General features: G+C 36.2%; 2 protein-coding genes across 3 annotated transcripts; one reads left to right on the forward strand and one right to left on the reverse strand.

The window, feature by feature from the left end:
* Positions 1 to 2,563: 2,563 nt before the first annotated feature.
* Positions 2,564 to 6,092, reverse strand: UBC27 (ubiquitin-conjugating enzyme 27). Its single transcript, XM_059588707.2, has 5 exons — positions 5,825 to 6,092; positions 4,773 to 4,821; positions 3,361 to 3,520; positions 3,151 to 3,240; positions 2,564 to 2,858 (listed from the first exon to the last, which is right to left on the reverse strand). Exons 1-5 carry the CDS (start codon positions 6,000 to 6,002, stop codon positions 2,751 to 2,753), a joined length of 585 nt encoding a protein of 194 aa, XP_059444690.1. The 5' UTR covers positions 6,003 to 6,092; the 3' UTR covers positions 2,564 to 2,750.
* Positions 6,093 to 8,066: 1,974 nt separating this feature from the next.
* LOC132175170 (uncharacterized) lies at positions 8,067 to 14,935 on the forward strand. 2 transcript variants are annotated; one of them, XM_059587023.2, is made up of 6 exons: positions 8,067 to 8,099; positions 9,201 to 10,905; positions 11,048 to 11,299; positions 13,195 to 13,275; positions 14,099 to 14,596; positions 14,691 to 14,935. In XM_059587023.2, exons 2-6 carry the CDS (start codon positions 9,628 to 9,630, stop codon positions 14,745 to 14,747), a joined length of 2,166 nt encoding a protein of 721 aa, XP_059443006.2. In that variant the 5' UTR covers positions 8,067 to 8,099; positions 9,201 to 9,627; the 3' UTR covers positions 14,748 to 14,935. The 2 variants fall into 2 exon arrangements, with proteins under 2 accessions (XP_059443006.2, XP_059443005.2); XM_059587022.2 differs by lacking the exon at positions 8,067 to 8,099 and adding an exon at positions 8,110 to 8,309.
* The last annotated feature ends 3,892 nt before the right edge of the window (positions 14,936 to 18,827 follow it).

Genomic DNA, 18,827 nt, shown 5'->3' on the forward strand with positions numbered 1-18,827 from the left:
TTTTGGGACAATGGATTGCATATTGGGAGTGCTTTTAAATGTCTCAAAAGTCTTTAGAAAAAAAAGTTAACTTGTGAGCTATTTGATAACTACAAGACTTTTGGGAATTTTCTTGATGCTTTTAAGAAGCAACTTGAAGGTTACTTTTCAAAGCAATTTCACTTTCTTAAAAAAGTCCCAGCTTTTAAAAAGCTGAAGCATTTTCTACCCACCGTGTTGTTAAAGGTAAACCGTTATACAATCAAATTCCTCAGTAGGTATGTTGACTAGCCTCTGTTTTCAAAATAAATTGCCCGTCACTATTATGACCTATTGGGTTGGTTGATTGAGATTCCTTCCAATTTTAGGTACCTGTGACTACTTCTCTTCATTTGTACAATCCATATTGATTCAGCAACTTTAATTTCCATTGAAGGGAGATAAAAGAGTATATTTTTTTCTTCAAAAAAAAAAAAAAAAAGTGTTTTTTTATTGAAGGCTAAACCAAAATTTTACCAAACTGCTAAACCAAACAGGCCCTAAATCCAGTATCTCTAATCTCAATCCTGTGGGGGTTGCTTTCTTTATTGGAATTGGACTCTTGTAGTTGTGGAACAAGAAAGGTCTTACTGGACAAAGTGGGTTGGCCCTGAATAGCTACCTATGCATGAAGAGGAAAGCCTTTTTGTCAGAAAGAATGAATTTTTTTGTGTATAATAAACAAACAGAAAGGAATGCATGATTGGGCAACTCTTGGCACTAATTATAGCCACAAGCAATTAGACGGACCAGAACAAGCAAAAAGCAGGGGAAGTAGCAGAACCACATTTTGGAACTCAAGTGTCAGTTTCCCATCGGTTGTGTGGATAGGAGTCCACGACTTAATCACCACTTCAACACTGTTTGAATCATTGCACTCCATCGTTCTTCTATATAATTTCCTTGGGATTTGGGAGATTGTGTGGGAGGGGGAATCCAAAAGAGAGGAAAATGGGAATCTGCTGCTCATACTCTGATGATGAAATGCTGATAGGGCTGGTGTTGGCTTTGGTCTTAGCAATGGCCTTCTTTGTCGTCTGTCAGCCCCCTCCTGGAAGGAGGTTATCAGTCTATAATTTCCATGGTTAAGTGGTTATGTATTTTCTTGCACTCTCATTGATCAATAAAATGGAGCTCTTCTTTCTTTCTTATCCTGCTTTCAATTTTTCGATTTTGGGTTTTGAATAATAGAGTATTATACGAATATACAAGAATATACTAAATAAAATTACCTTTTTGTTTACCCAGTTTCTCAAAATCACACTACTTTCCTCTATTAAGTGACAAAATAATAAAGAAAAATAAAAAGGAATTGAGGGTTGCTTCAATAATACACCACCCTCAAAACTTACAGACTGATTGGTGGTGGGCCTGGTCCCAGAACAGCACATGAAACACTTGTTGATTTTCTTGAGTTAGTGGTAGGTGTTTGTGTTCTGTATTTGTCTGAAAACATTTGAAATTGAACATCCTTAAATTCTCAAACTATGTGTGGTTGGAAATAGAACGTGCGACATTTGGAATTAGAAGAAAATAGTGCAAAATATTGTATAGAAATGGCTGAAATCTGATAAATAGTGTCTCTTACTTGTATAATAAGTTTTGCAAAGAGAGTACATTTTCCCTTTGTCAAAAGTCACTACCTAGGACCTCCACAGGAATGTAAATGGTTAACTCCAGTCTGCAACTTTGACAGGGTAAAGTAAAAGGAATAGGCCTGGGGAAGAAGAGGGCTTGATACTGCGTAGAAACAAACAAACAAACTTGGCTACGTATTATTCATACATATTTTCCTCAAGGCAGCATGAGGCATGAGGTTCCGTGGTTTTCTGCTATTTTAATTTTATTGCCCAAATGGAGCATGTTTGCCATTGGTGAGAGAGCGCAGAACCTATTGCTCTAACATTGTTGTCGTTTAATGTGGATCAATAAGATCCACGAATTTTATTTACACTCTGAAAACAAACCGAAAAGAATCTCGCAGATCAAATCCTTTTATATTTCCAATATAGTAGTGCCTAAAATACTGGAAAGAAGAGAGAGAGAGAGAGAGAGAGAGAGAGCTGAAGGCTGATCGAATAAAGAATAAAACAGAGATGGTGTCATTCCTGCACCAACGGCAATAAATTTTGGCCTAAACTGTAATCTTTAATATGACTTGATGCAAATAACACAAAATTAATGAGTTAAAATTAAGTAATCTAACCCATTTAATTATAATTAACTTGTGTATGATTTTATATGCATACCTCAACGCAACCAAAACCGACACTCAAATAATGAATTGTTACCCCTTGTGAGTCCCCTTGCCTTTTTGACCCAAGAATTTCAGTAGTTTTCCATCTTTTTCACCAACTCATTGGTTGATTATTCCTCTTTCCCCCGTATGGAATAGAGAGAAAAAAAGTCATTATTTGATTAAAACAAGGTGCTTCGTGGGACAAATTCCTTGAATTTGGAACATTTCAGCTCAGCTCCATCTATAGATTGATAGTTTAGACGACAACACCCTCTGCATTGCAGAGGTTGCTTGACAATAAGTTGATATACTATGATATCGATCCAGTTATATCATAAGAAATGATATGTCCGAGAAAAAGTAGTTCACAAGAAATAAATTAAAGGCAAAACTAAGCTATTCCAAGTTAAATAACTGTGGGTATAATTTCCAGCCTCATGGTGAGTGGTCCATAAAACTTAATGAGTAAAAAAGTTGGCAGCTGGTGCACACCCTAGCCAGAGCAAAGCTTTTCAAGAGCCAAGTTTTCATCACCACCAACTGCTTCCAGAGTACTTCTCACAAGAGCTTCCGGGAAGCCCATCTCCGCAAGTTTTTGCACCTGTACCATTCCAACACTGGCTTTACCCATATTGCCATTGATGTATACACACTACTACATTATGCAAATGAATGATTCAAGAAAGGAGGACATTACAAAAAGGTATTGACATGCCTGATACAAAAAGTACATTCTATAATTGAAGATGACACTTTTTCAATCATGAAGATACTGACAGATAAGTCATGCAGGTATGTATCTGCTCTTTCCCATAAATTACATTCACCCGTGGAGAGAGAGAGAGAGAGAGAGAGAGAGAGAAAGATACCACGACAGAGAGACTGCAACATACCTTTTCCTCAACTCCAAGAGATGATGCCTTGGCAAAAGTTTCTGTCCAGTAACGAGCTGTGCCGATAAAAGTTTGATAGTCTCTAAGATACTGCACCATCCACATACAGACGCTAATATAGTATGAGATGAGAATCTTACTTAAAAAAAATTCTTATTATTTCTAAGCTACTGCAACATTCACATCAAAGCACTGAATTAAATTAAAGACCTGTTGTGCTACTACAGCATCTTGAGGGTCATCAGGTTCAGGCGCGGAAAGCAGTGCTTGTACAGAAAGAAGGGCTGTCTTCAGAGTTAAAGCTGGGCTCCACTGGTCCTTCAAGATGTCCAGGCAAATTGCTCCACTTTGACTGCTGATATTAGGGTGCCTTAAACAGGTAAACATACATACAAAAAGCATTCAGGTGTTAAACATGTTGGATAAACACTGACCAGACGCTTTGATATTATCAAGCATAGAGTGCTATATAATTTTCAACCAACCAATGATTTCTAAAAGTCTAAAATCAGCAGAACAACTTAGAACCCTGATTTCGGTCAGTCCATTGTGATCAAAATCTGTAGTCTTTATTTCAACTTCACAATTTTAGGAGAACCTCCCATTAACTCCTTTAACTGGGAAAAGAGTTCTATTAACCTTTGCTTCTAAAAATCATAAGAAGAATACAACCCACGCACAGACTAGTTGCACGAAGAAAAATGAATCTGTCGGTTTTTATACACTACAATAACATTAATGTCAACCTACATAGACGTCATTGAAAATTCAAATGCCAGCATAGCATATTCCCTGAAAGGATGGAAATGAAATTAGAAAAGTTGCAGAAGATAGCTTTCATCATCGCTCAAGTTTCACTTAAAATTGCCCTTTTTTTTTTTTTTTTGATGAATAAAATTTTTGATGATGATCAACTTCAACACCCACCTAACCAGGGATTTGAGTAAAAAACTACAGGACTAGTCCATTGCACACAAAGTTTTACATTTTTTGCTTATCATCAACATCTATCAGCAACAATGTACTTCAAACTCACAGAGAAAAAGCACTATGCATCTCCTGGCCACTAGCAGAAATTTAAAAATTTTGCATGCTAAGTTGTTTAAAGAAGAGAAAAAGAAAGAAAGGAAGAACAATTGACATTGATGCATCTGAGATCCATATGATATATATCTAACCAGTGGTTGGTGCAATTGACATTGATAAAGAAATGACTAATAATCAGGCTCCATGTGATGATAAAAGCAGAAACCTTGTTCTCAAAATCTGACATCCTAATCTAACTTCTTACTGTATCTCGTAAGCTCATTCTATTTCCTATGCATAGATGTTAAATCATGAAGTCAAAAACAATAAATTTCAACATCAAAACTTTCACTTTCCTACATTCTTTCGCTCTTCTGGTCCTTGTGAACACAATAAACAAAAATAAATAGGTAAGAACAGTTTCAAAAAAACATTGTTCACTTCTTCCAATCATATATTTGTTGAGACATTCATAGTGAACTACCATGTGTGAGAAAAATTTCACATAATACCATGTCTCTCAAATGAATCAAGAAAAGAAAAAAAAAAAAACTAGAGATAAAAATAGAGAAGATTACGCATAATCTTTTTCCTACCAAACTTTGGTTGCAAACTGCATTTTGGGAGGCTCAAAAGGGTACCCATCTGCAAAAAGGACACAAAGCAAGTTAAAGCAACACCTACATCCTCATTCTTCATTCCAAATACAACTACCAACTAGTTAAACATTAGCTAGGAACAACCAATGAGTAAAATTTTATGATCCTCTCCCCTACATTTTACCTATCAAAACAACCACTTAACAATGCGCGCGCGCACACAACACAAACGTAGAATCTCACACTCATCCATTTGGAAAAACAAATACACCAATTAAATTTGACAAATCGTACACCTCTAAGCCTTCTATTATACACACAATTCAATCATCACTTTAACGCTAAGACCTCAAAGCTAACCCACACACGCACACAACTGCACATTCACACATTTGAAACAATAAATACATAAAATACATTCGACAAATTTTACACCTTTAAGACTTTGTATACACAATTCAATCACTTTAAACCCCAACACCCCAAAGCCAACCCACACACACTCAAATACAATCGCACACATTTGAAACAACAAATACACAAAATACATTTTGACAAATTTTACAGCTTTGAGACTTCCATATACACAATTCAATCACTTTCCCAAAGCTATCACACGCGCACACACACACTTTTCCCCAATTACACAATTCAATCACTTTACCACCTCAAACCCCAAAAAGGTTTCTTCTTTGCACAACGTATTAAGCCCTACCCTTGATGAAAGAAAACCTAAACTAAATAGAGCGAAAGCCTAATTACACACCCATTACACAATTCAATCACTTTACCAGCTCAAACTCCAAAAAGGTTTCTTCTTTGCACAGGATATTAAGCCCTGACCTTGATAAAAGAAAACTTAAACTAAATAGAGCGAAAGCCTAATTACACACCCATTACACAATTCAATCAATTTACCACCTCAAACCCCAAAAAGGTTTCTTCTTTGCACAATAAATTCAGCCCAACCTTTATAAAAGAAAACCTAAACTAAATAGAGCGAAAGTTTTAATTGGAGACAATTGAATTAGAGAAAGCCAAAAAGAGACCTGGCAAAGAGATATCGATTTGGAAGGTACCGCCTTCGTAGGGCGTGCCGATGGGCCCAGGGATAGTTCCGATGAGACACCCGAGATTGTCGCTTTTCGGGCTGACTCTAATGCCCGATGCCTCAATGTCTCTGCTGCATTCTTGAAGCTCTTTTTGCACGCGAGCGAAGTCTATCATCTTCTTCAGTTCTTCTTCTTCTCCTTCCGCTTCGATTCGCTACTCCAAACACACACTCGCACACAAAAACCTACAAACTCGGAGTGAACCAAATTTAAAAAGCAATTACTCTCCCACTGCCTCTGTGTTTATGCTTTGCTTTGCGATTTTTAGAGACTGGAGTGAGAGAATGACAAAAGAGAGTGCGTGAGTGTGCGCGTCTCTCAGCGCGCGTTAGCGAGATAGCATGTGTGAAGGAATTTCGTGAGGGGCGACCGTGCGAGAGAACACGGCAGGGATTCGTCGGATCATGAATTTAATTCTATCATTATATATTTTTGTTAACTTTTAAGGTATGATTTGATTGTGATTTTGAATTTTGGTTTTAAAAAGTATATTAACTTTATATATTTATAGCAAGTTTAACGTATCGTATCTATTAATGATTTTGAAACCAGTAATAATATTTTGTAAATTATTGGTGCATGTCATCTCAGTTCAGTTCTATAATAGTTATAGAAAATATAATTATTCAAAATATTTTTAAAATGGTGATTATTGAATTATTTTCATATAGTATTAATTTTAATTATCTAATTTAAAAATAATAATTAAAAATTGGAAGAATCTATGTGATACAATCATACAAATAGGATGATTGGCCTGGGGTCGGACTAGTTGGAGTGGTTAGCATTGGCACATAAAACCGAACAGAAACAAACGAAGTTAAACAAATAAAACAAGAAAAGGGTGGATTTTCTCACTAACAATGGGACCATAATAAGGAATTGATATTCTATGCAATCTACTGCTTAAAGAAGAGGCTTAGAAAAAATTGTAAGGCTCATATGAGAGGGGCTTCTTGTTTGAGCGATTTGTTCGGACAGTGAATCCTTGTCGAGTGATGATAAACATCACATCGAGCGTGCATAAACAATCATGCATGCGGGTGTGATGTGAATCATCACTCATCCCTGCCTGAATTATAGTGCTCATATAAAAGAAAGAAAATTACGTAAGTATGTATGGTGAAAGAAAATTACGTAAGTGTATGGTGTGAGGGTTGAATTGAAATTATATATAAGTGGTTAGACGTCACTCGACGTTTCAATCAACATATAATATATGATATGACACCAAAAAAGAAGAAGAAGAAGATGACGGCAATATTAGGAAGCTGCCAAACTTGAAGGTTTCCAGCTAAGAAGAAGACTTTGTCCACCTCACGCATCTGAACATTAATTTGTGGGAAACCGCCATCACCCGTATATTCGTCTTCATTCAGATGCAGCCTATAACTAGAGTTGACCTCAAGGGATCGGAGAGGAAAAACATGCCTCAAATCGTCTAGCTTGATTAATGTAGATTATTTTTTTTGTTAAAGTATTAATTAAGGGAGTAAGCATTATTTATCAGCTTAAATTTTTGAAATCAAAACCTATTGAATTCTCTAGAAAAAGTCCCTTGTAAATTGAAGCGTGGTTCATGTCTTCATGATTATCACTTAGGAGATGTCTTCTTTACAACTTTTACTCAATTTTCTTTGTAGGCCAGAACACTATTCTTTGTGATGGAGGACATCCCACATGCAATCATATCATTCAGAATATGAATTGCAATTTTATTACCTGAAAATTTAAGGTAAAAAAAAGAAGAAGTATGAATTGGTCCGTTCACTATGCTTAAAAAAAAGAGTCTCTTTTAGACCACCGGCGTTTAACTGGTCATATGTTTTTTTTTGTTTTTAAAGCCAAATTTGGTCAGAATCCATAAAAATCACCTCACATTAACAACAATTTAGCTAAGTTTTTTACTAGTAATGGAGGATAGACATTGGTCTCTTGGGGCTAAGCAAAGGACAAGTCATGGCAGTATAAATTTGATGTCGACAAGAAAGAAAGGAGCGCCCGCAACTTGGAACCACAAACAGACGGCATATCACATGCGTTTTTCCTTACCCTTTTGCCAAGTTGCGGTATTCAAGGTACAAACGCAGCCAGCCAAAGAATTCTGGCTAAAGCGATGATGACCCATCATTTTTTTTTTAGAAAAAAAAACAAAAATAATTTGGGAGGCTTAATACGAGCCATCCACCAATATTCATGACCTTTTTCATTGGTGAGTCTAATCAATACCCAGTACCCCACACACAGAGATTTAGATTAAAAGTAAACACAATAGTTTAACAGATTAGATGAATAGAACACAAGAGACCCGAAGGAGAAAAAGGAGGAAGAGAAGCTTAGAATAACAAAGAGAGAGAAATTGGGTTTTGGATTGTTCTTGCTTAATTCTATGTTATGTTGTGTTTGATCGCAAGCTTAACTGGTGCGTTTTTTTTTTTTACACACCCCCCCTTGATGTTTTTGTTTTTATTAATATTATTTTTGGATATGTTAGTGGAAATTGAGGAACAGCTTTGATGTCACGGACATCATTGAGTTTAGCAGCGATTTGAGGTTTTGATGTTTTTGACGTTGCTATCTGTTGTGGTTGGGGAGAAAATTGGGAAAAGGAAGGGTATTGAATACTGGGTCTTATCCTTCTTGTTGTTCTGGTTTCAGAGAAATGAATAACTCAACTGACAACGAATAATTTTGACATGCTTAGTTAAGTTGGGGGGAGGGGGTGTTAGTTTCATCTCCTATGCAATGATGAAAGAACTAAGTTTGAAAATGGATTTTTTTTTTCCTCTTTCTTACAGTTTCTGATCAACCAAAAGTAACACTGAGGAAATTCTTGCAGGAGATGGTTGGATAGTTTTTATTTAAACGGTCGGGTTCTGGTTTTTATCGAAATTCTTGCAGGAGATGGTTTGGATAGCTTTTATTTAAACGGTCGGGTACTGGTTTTTATCTGTTGAGGTCAACATTTATTAGGCTGAGAGCGTTCCAGAATTTGTTTTCAGTTTATTATGAAGCAAAACTGGTCAAATTGGATTATTTCTATTATTAGTAGTTGTATGATGAAAAGTTACTTCGAATAATTAACTTTATATTATGTGATTACTATCGTAGTTATATTTAATTTTCTTTTTGTACATGGGATAATTAAGGTAAAGAAGAAGATAATAGTTTATGTATCCTTCTTTAAATGATTGTTGATTGAAAAAAAGAAAAAGAAAAGATAATGAAGTTTGCAGATGTATTTCTCATTCACTCTGTCTTCTCTATCAGCACAAAACTTATGGAGTTGATTTTCTTTTGAATTTTATTCCAGGATAGTGCATTGATATTTGGAAAACAATGAATGGCACTTTGCTCTTTGCTTCCTGGTATGAAGGCGAAATGTGGATTCCTACCTGTTCTTTTCAGATTCGGGATTCTTGACCGAGTTTATCTGTACTATTTAGTGAAGTGCCATGGTTGAAATGGGATTGCATTTGGTAAATAGATTTAGTACTCTTGATCAAAGAGATATATAGATATGAAATCAGATTAGACAAGGTTGCTTCTTTTATTAGTGGGAATTAGTGCATGTGAAGTTTTAATTTTCTTTCTGGGGATTGGTAGGGCTGGGTGACTTGATTTTAGTTGTTCATTGGAACTTAAAAGTGGAATAAGGGGAATAAATGTGTAGGAGTAGATAGGGTCAATAAAAGAAGACCTTCTAGGATATTCAGAAGAACAATACACTGAACTGTAGAATGGGCTTGCCTCAAGTGTCCTCTGGCAGTATTGCTGAGGAAGTGGCAGCATCACTGAGCACGTTTGTGCAAAATCCACCTAGAATTGTTGCTGTGAGAAGTTGTGACTTGAGTGCAATGCATGGAGGAAATCTGGGCAACCGCATTCAATTGGATATTCCAAGTGCTTCTTTCGGAGAGTTGCAAAGGAGAACCATCCCAGAGTTTCCAAAGGAACCAGATTGTTCAATTATGCATAAAGATGGTAGATCCAGCATGCATAAGCTGAAGATTAACTCTATGGAACAAAATGGCTTGTTTCCTGGTATCAGTGGACGGAATACTCAGACACCTGTTCCTAGGATTGTGGGTTTTGAATCAAGGGCTTTAAATTCTCCTATTAATGTGTTTGATGGAAATCAATCTTCTTCTGCTGTGGCTAGTATAAAAGATAATCCAAATGAGGCCACTGGATCAGTGGTCAGGAAGCGGTTATTGTCTCCTTTGAATGGGATGCTTCTCACTGATCAATTTAATGGCGATTCTCTAGACATTGGCAGTGGTGTTGATCAGAGTAATTTCCACAGTAGTAATGATCCTTACAATGTCTCTATGTTACAAGAGCATAAGAGAGCTCATAAAGGCAACTCCAATTATTTCAATACTCCAATATGTTCTCTGTCATGTTTCCCACAGTGGAAGAATTCATTGGATGATAATTGTGGAACGAAGTCAGTTTTTTTCACTGATGGCCCATTGCTAGAAAAACAGGACTCTCAATGTCATCATCATTTTATATCATCGACTGAATGTAATTACTCAGGAGAATCAACCAAGGTAAGGTCCCAAACAGGGGCAATAGCCATACTTCCAACTCCAAAAAAGGTGGTTTCACCTCCCTTGTCTTTGTCTCCCCTTGGTCCAAAATTATCCGAAAGGGTGAAATCTACAGGAGGATGTAAGGATAATACAACAGAGTCAGATGATGACAATATTACTTTCAAGGATATGGAACAGTCGCTTGATAGAACTTTCTCAGGCTATTTATCTTCTGGAAAAAACAATATTAGGATGCCAAGTAAATCATCAGAAGATCTTGATAATTTGCAGAAGAAGTTTGACCTGTTTATTCCTCAGAATACCACTGGCATGGGACAGCATTGGAGTCAGGATTCTGACTTTACTTCCCATGTGAAATTGGTTAGATCTCTGAGTGGACTGCCAGTTAGAAGGTCTTTGGTTGGTTCATTTGAGGAGTCTCTGTTGTCTGGTCGGTTATTATTTGCGAAAGTTAGTCAGGTTGGCATTTAAATTCAGTCTTATGATATAAGTTCTTATTTCTCTATTTGATTTATAATGAATTCACTATGGTTTATAACTTGGCATTATCCGGTTTTAATTTCACTTCCCTTTTTTTTTAAAAAAAAAAAAAAACTTTCAGAGAATTGAGGGTTTCCTTGCTGTTCTGAATGTTACTGGAGGGAATTTCTCACCCAAGTCACAGAAACTTCCATTTGCTGTAACCAGTGTGGATGGAAATAACTACTTATTGTATTATTCAACAATTGACCTTCCCGCAAATATGCCAGCAAGCAAGTGCAGGGGTGCCAAAATGAAGAGGAACCTTAGCATTGATGAATCACAAGCAGAAAAGAGTCGCTTGCGTATACCTATGAAAGGACGCATACAACTGGTAAGTGGCTATTTAACTTGCTTTTCATTTGTATCTAGAGGAAGGCATTGAGTTTAGGTTAAATTGTTTTTTCGCATTAAAAGAGCTACTGGTGTTCTATGATTATTAGGAAACTACCAATAATGATCATGTGGTATAGGAGAGATTTTGATCTCATTATTTTAAGCTATGTAGTTCCCAATGTGGGAGAAAGTAAGATTGATATATGTGATGGGCAGCATAAATGGAAATTTAGAACTTTTGGTCTCAATATTGAGAGCACTGAATTTAGGATGGTATTAAGTCCCACCATAATCGTAGGTCACACCTGACATCTCTAGGTGTCAAGCTAGGATCAAATCGTCAATTGAGATGGACAGCTAGGATTTTTTCACGTGCAGAAGAAACTGATTGGACACTCATTTTAATGCCAATTGTTAGGTCCCGTTCGAACAAAACATGCTGTTGGAGTGCAATAATATCTCCACGTGTCAACTTTTGCGTGGAATGACGTGATGCTGACTCGACACTAATTTAATGTGTTTGACTCGATGCTATTTGATCGGAAGCATATTTCGTTTGAATGCTAATGCATATTGTTGAAAAAATTTGGCTATTTAAGACGAACGAATTGAAGGCAAAAATTTCCCTTCTCCCTTTTTTAAGGCCGAGTGAGAGAGAGATACAGCGAGTTTCTTGAGTATTCTTGAAAATAAGAAAGAGAGTCTAGTCAGAGAAATGAAGGACTTTGAAGAGAAACTTGGAAGTGAAGCTCTAAAGGTATGATTTTTATACACCCCTTATCTGCATTGTCATTTCTAAGCTTGTAGGCTACGGAAATATGATTCTTGTCGTCGTGGATTTGTGGAGCTATTGGGGTTTGTAGGAGTAAGTTTGGGGTTGTTTTAAAAGAGTGAAAGTGGGAAGTTAGGGTATAATCAAAAGAATAAATTTTTTGAAATTCAGTAGTTTGAGTAGTTTGTTCGGCTACGATGGAGTGTAGGAGGAAAGTTATGGAAGAAAAATTGGGATTTGGAGTAGTTTTTTGTGGAAAATACTTGAAGCTGAGTATTTTCGTTAGAATGTGATAGGTCTCAACTGCTATGTATGGTATTAACCGTATTATGTTTTATGCATGAGAGCAGGAAGGCTAATTTTATGCACGTTTTTTATGTGTAGAGCTAAAGCAAAAGATGACAGCATTAGTGTTTACCTCAAAGACTTTTATTGTGTTTCCCTTATATTTATTAGAGTCATAAAATATGTTATAGGAAAAGTTTTAATTGGTCTTTCGGAAAATAGCATTAGTGTCTAAGGTTTTTAGTAAAACGAGAGAGAGGATTTTATCAAATAAGGGCTCACGTCACACACGGTTGATTGGAATCATCTACTGCTGAACTGTGGACTTACAGTTACACCTGTAAAATGTTTATTTTACATCTATAGCCAGTCAGGGAACGAGCAAGCCAGACGGTTATGTACACTTGTACAATAGGATCATAGGGTCAGACTTTTGGGAGTCCCATGCTGGAGACTTGGTCATTATAAATCATGTTATGTGGGCACGTGCCCTTTCACTATCGTATAGTTTTGTATAAATTGTGAATATGTAATTAAGTTACATCAATGAAGTGATGTTATTTCTAGTGCTCCGGTACTTCTATAAGTAGGTGAGTTTGTGGTTTTACATGATAAAAGGAAAAGAGAAATTTTATAGCATGTCTTTCTGCTGCAAATATTTATTATAAGGATAGTGTAGTGCCTCATGGATAATCGCGAGTATTTATTGCCCTTAGATCGGGGTGGGGTGTTACATCATGTATTTGTGCATTAATGCATAGCATGAATGATAGCTGATGGCTTTACTGCTCAAGAGAAGGTTGCCATACACTAACAAACTGAATTGCTTATGGCAGGTTCTCAGCAATCCAGAAAAGACACCTATCCACACCTTCTTTTGTAATTATGATTTGAGTGACATGCCAGCTGGTACCAAGGTAGTTTTCCATCACAAACAGAAGTTTTTTTCAGTATTTAGCAAATTCTTTTGCATGATTAATAATGTGATTTCTACTTGGTTCTTTTAGAAGTTTGCCAATACTTTTTTGATTGGTTCAAGTAACAGCTATATTGGCAGGTATTTGAAATTTTGATATGGATTTGAAGACAGTCATTCTATTTCAGTACTTTAATTTGGGATCTATGCTGTATCACCTATGCATTAATTCTGTCCTTTGTTAATCTGAAGTTTTGTGAGTTCCAAGTATGCTTGATTGCTCGCAGACATACATGTAATGAGAAAAAAGTTGATCCGTGACAGTACAGATGTCAAAAGGAAAGTTGCGGGGCATATAAAGGATTGTGGCATCATGTAATATATTTAACATTCCATTCCCATTGGAGGGAAGGAGGAAGATAAAGTAGTGGGGGAGCATGCTATGCGGCAGGTTCAAACAAGTTTGAACGGGTGCAACTGGGCCTACTAGGCCTGAGGTCAATCGAAGCTCATCCTGAGCATGATCTCTTTCTGAAATTTCTTATCCAAAAATAGCCTTAAATAGCCCACACCCTGCATACTTGCATTAAGCACAAAATTTTGCTAAGATTATAATATAGATTTGTTTTCTCATGGTTGAAAAATCAATACTGTATGTGCTGAGCTACTCAAGTCTAGCGGTGATGCTATATAACCTGCATTATATTATGTGGTTAAACTAAACATATTCGTATGCATTTTTTTTCTCTTTCAAATATGTATATTGTTAGTGGCCTGAGATTCTTATGATGGTCATTTTCATCTCCATGTTGCTCAAATGGAAGACATTTTTGCGGCAAAAGATCACTCTGGCTCCTTCTGCTCCAACTTCCATATCTGGGAATGAAAGACCTAGAGATCTTCAGTTGAAAAATGATGCCATACCCTCTTTGATCCCAAAAACTAGTCAAACCATGCAGCTTAGCGATGGTGATGCTAACCCAAATGGGGTTGATGATGTGCATATGGAAATGATGGATGCTGGTAGGGAGGACAACTTCCCAACAAATACGAATCATGTAACTGAAAGTAAATCTGTATACAGCCCTCCTAAGATCAATGAGAATGCTACCACCCCCGGTGTTCTGCGCTATGCTCTTCACCTCCGATTTTCATGCCCTTTACCTAAGAAATGTTCAAGGTCAGTCCAGAAGTGCAAATCTGATTCCTTATCTGAACCAGCAGCAACAAGTATGGACATCGAAGGAGGGCGGCGCTTCTATTTGTATAACGATTTGAGGGTGGTCTTCCCCCAACGCCATACGGATGCTGATGAGGGCAAGGTATTATATATAAGACATATATGTTGTATATAGCAGGTTGGATGTCAGCTTGTTGCATGTCCTTATAACAATTTGTGGTGTTTCTACATTGCAGTTACATGTGGAATATCATTTTCCTTCGGATCCAAAATACTTCGATATCAGCAACTAAAATGCACTGTACATTCTTTCTCAGAAGATAATTACCCATCTGTAGTCCTCTGTACATCTTTGTTTCAGATGAAAGATCTCTGTACATACTTGTACATATAATCTGGTTATCTTTGGGACAACTCCCCCTATTCAATTTGTAAATATTACTTTATGTTCAATAATTAGTCAATTTGATGCTCTTAATCATTCTCAGATTCAATTGCTTGTTGACCTTTCTTTATCTGAAACTATGGGAGTAAAAATTGTAGTGGACAAATGAAAAGTCTCTTTGGTTGAAATTTGGCCAAGTTAGCAGGTTGGATAAATATCCTCTATCTTTATCTGAAACTATGGGGGTAAAAATTGTAGTGGACAAATGAAAAGTCTCTTTGGTTGAAATTTGGCCAAGTTAGCAGGTTGGATAAATATCCTCTAATTTCAATTTGCCCGAACGACTTACAATTCGAGTAGCCCCATGGAGAAGGGAGTTCCAAAGCCCACTTGCCCCGGGGCAGCTCAAGGTGCGAGGCCTTTCTACCCTAGGCAGGTGAGTCTCGTAGGCCTTAACCTTTTGTATCATCCAGATAATCAATTGTAAGGGATCTCAATTCTCGGTGGATCAATCCTATTAATAGGCTAACAATTCTTCGAATTCTCTCATCTTCCTCTTTAATTTCAGCTTCATTTATTCTACCACAAGGGATGGTAGTCCCATCATCCAAAGCTAACATTTGATATTACCTAGAACCCTAAAATAGATTGTATAGGTACAACATATCCAATAGAGATGAAAAAATAGCATTTCTCTCTGTAAAACCATGGTACATATCATCTGCACTGTGTCAGCTATATTAGCCCTTTGCTTACTCACTAAGAAGAGACTGCACGCACATGCTTCCTTAAGACACAATAAACTGCGAAAAGAAAATGTGAAAAGTTGATTCCTCAGTGGTATTATTAGATCTCATTGGCTATCAGAAGTAATGACAAACGAAACATAGGTAATGTTTGGTAACCTAGAGATTTAGCTAGAGTCGGCAAAATTCTTGATCCATAAACCTGTTAGCAATGGAGAAGTTGCATCATTGGAATCTAGTGGATCTGATGTTATCAAATAACAACTTCTCTGTCGTAAAGGTATCTTTGAAAAAAAAAAAAAAATTACTTCCACGAATAAATTAGGTGTGTGCTTCCCTGGTCACACTCGAGGCAGTCAATTGAAAAGGATAAAGTTTTTGTTCTAAATTGGATTGGAATATTTTTTTCCAACTAAATCTATTAAATTGATATATGTTTAAAATGCGTATAGCATGCAATTCTCGCGTGTAGTATTTTAAAAAATGCATGTGAGAATCACCAAAAAAATAAAGGGGATATTATCAGGCCAGTTGCGAAGCGTGATGGAATGTTATAATCCTAAGTATCCCACATGGGTCAAGTATAATCTTAACCGTGTATACATATAAGCTCTTGGACAACCTTACTTTTTAAGCTAATTTTCAAAAATAATTTCTACCCAAATTTATATTGCAAAACCACCGCAAATCAATGTTATAACTAGGGCAATATTATGACCCTTTTGCGTGGTTGTTAAGGAAATATTGTTTTGCAGTTGGGTTGATTATCATGTTATGTCATAACTGGGGCAATATTATTTCTTTTGCGTGGTTGTTAAGGGAAATATGTTTTGCAGTTTGCTTGATTATCATGAGAAGTTTCTGACACAAGTTGTTTTGGAAATTGCGGACTTGGTGGTGTGTACTTTTCTGTGCAAGTGCAAAAAGGTCCATTTTTGTTGCTGGAAGAAGTATTTCTTGTGACCTATGTCTACATGCATCCAAGAGAAACCCAATGGAATTTTCTTATTAAATGATGGCCCCTAATAAGGGATTAATTCCAAATGACATGAATGATGAAAGAACCACAATTGGGCATAGGGTTAAATTGCATTGGAAGGCAGCCCAGCTATCAGGATTTGGATCTGAAATGCCTCTAATGAAGTCCTGGTTATATAATATGCTCCCATATCATCATCACCATCATCATTAGGTCAAAAATGGTGCTAGGCTCCACTACTTTCCTAGAAAAGTTGACAGAAACTGTCCTGTGTGTTGAAAGGAAAGGGATGGTAGGACTTGCAAGTCCATGTGCTGCATGTAATTTCAGATCATTGTTTCCACCCACCATATTATCTTTATAAGATAGTAAGTGTATCCTACTGATATTCATATTATCTTACTCTTTAACGTGACGGTTAGGCATGATACTGTCATGTCAAGTTATTTAATTTATATTCTAACACTCTCTTTCACGTGTATGCTCAAACTTCTCTTAATAAGTAAGATCCAACACGTGGAATATTTAATTGAAATGAGAGATGAATGATAAAGACAAATTTTCGAATTCAAAACATTTACTTTGATACCATGTTAAATCACCACTTATCTTAAAAGTTTAAACTCATAAGAAAGGGAGATGAATTTAATGATTTAATTATCCTATATAGAACATATATCTATTAAGAAACTATATCATATATTCTAACCGCCCACCCCACCCCAATCGAACTTGTGGAACGTCTGATGTGGTGGTCGTGATCGCCCTCCAGTGGTGCCGAAGAAGAGAAAGTGCAAATTTTTGTTATTTGATGCAGCTCTGACTTGTCACAACTACCGCATCAAAGAGCAAAAAGAATGAGAGTAAAAAGGGAATGTGTAGAGCAATACTCAATGTTAACAGCTCGTTTGTAGGACTCATCACAACTACCACATCAAATAGCAAAAAGAATGAGAGTAAAAAGGGAATATGTAGAGCAATACTCAATGTTAACAACTCATTTGTAGGCATGCATGAGCTCACACCCTTGATGCAGGAGGAAAAGACAAAAAAAAATTTTAAAAAAATTATTCTATAAATAAAATGTAGTAGTAGAAAAGGGAAATATTAATTTCTGTGATAAAGAAAATTAGAAAAAGAAGAAAAGTTGCTTCACAAATTAAAGAAGAAACTTGTACGTAATAACCACAAGCTTTATACAACTTGACGTGTAAGACCTCCTTTTACTTGCATTGTCTGCAACTTTTGGAAAAGCAGCATCCAAATTCCAAAAAACAGAGTGTCCTGCATCTCAAAATTTGGGAAACGTAAATACATTTTCATATATTCCACCAATTCATCGGAAAGCTTTGAGGTGGTTGGACTATCCAAGTCTAGCAATAGTTTTGGGACGCGGAGTAGTATGGACTATGATGATATGGGAGCTTCATATTGCTAAATTTGGCTTTGATTTTTGGACCACAAAGCTATTGTCTAACTAGATTTGAAATATAGATTATCATGTTGATTTGAGTGATGCAAATAGTGTCATGAGCATTACGTGTACTCTATCACCAACTTTTACGTAAATGAGTAATGCTGCTATTTACATTTATTTATTATACCGAATGAAATAGCGTATTTTAAATGACTTTTCATATCAATTACTTAAAACACATCACATCAATTAATATAATAAATGAGTGTAAATAGTAACATTACTCTATATAAACAAGATGTTTATGAGAAAAGTTTAGCATTTTCTTCCTTTGACAATATGCATTTTATGGAAATGAGTGTCACATGGCAGTCCACATTTTAGTGATTGACGTGATAAGTGTTATGTGAACTGCTACATCTATTTGTAAGGAACTTGTAGCAAAAGTTGCAGTATTCTTAGGAGGGCTCGAGTTGTTAGACACAAACTGATTACCGTGTCAAAGTTGGCTGTGTCATTTTATCGGATTGGTATCTCCAATAATTCTCTACCCAAATAAATTTTAGGCTGTCCAACTACTTATTCAAGCATGTAAGTCAAGTCTTATGTAAGTTCTCTCGAGTGTCCTATTCAAATTACTAATAATTTAGACAAACAAAAATTGTTGAGATTCCTTATCCATTTTGTTTGCTGTCATACAATTTACAAGGAAGCTTACAAATCTGTGACATTAATTTTGTAGTGGAAGTTTGTAGTATTTAAATGCATGAGGGACATCCGTTACTACATTGAAGTCAACCCATTAATCTTTTCTTTCCTCTTCATTTATTGGGTTTCAAGGAAAAT

This window comes from Corylus avellana, chromosome 3, assembly GCF_965113065.1.
Source record: "Corylus avellana chromosome 3, dhCorAvel1.hap1.2, whole genome shotgun sequence".
In the NCBI taxonomy this organism is placed as follows: Eukaryota; Viridiplantae; Streptophyta; class Magnoliopsida; order Fagales; family Betulaceae; genus Corylus; species Corylus avellana.

Bases quoted from the DNA above. Each gene is read 5' to 3' on its own strand.
- LOC132175170 (XM_059587023.2), top strand. From the start codon at position 9,628: ATGGGCTTGCCTCAAGTGTCCTCTGGCAGTATTGCTGAGGAAGTGGCA. The intron at 11,300-13,194 runs GTAAGTGGCTAT...TGCTTATGGCAG, and splicing joins TGAAAGGACGCATACAACTG to GTTCTCAGCAATCCAGAAAA. The intron at 14,597-14,690 runs GTATTATATATA...TCTACATTGCAG, and splicing joins CGGATGCTGATGAGGGCAAG to TTACATGTGGAATATCATTT.
- UBC27 (XM_059588707.2), bottom strand. From the start codon at position 6,002: ATGATAGACTTCGCTCGCGTGCAAAAAGAGCTTCAAGAATGCAGCAGA. The intron at 3,241-3,360 runs GTCTTTAATTTA...TGGATGGTGCAG, and splicing joins ATGCTGTAGTAGCACAACAG to TATCTTAGAGACTATCAAAC. The intron at 2,859-3,150 runs GTATGTTGCAGT...GGAATGGTACAG, and splicing joins CTCTTGGAGTTGAGGAAAAG to GTGCAAAAACTTGCGGAGAT.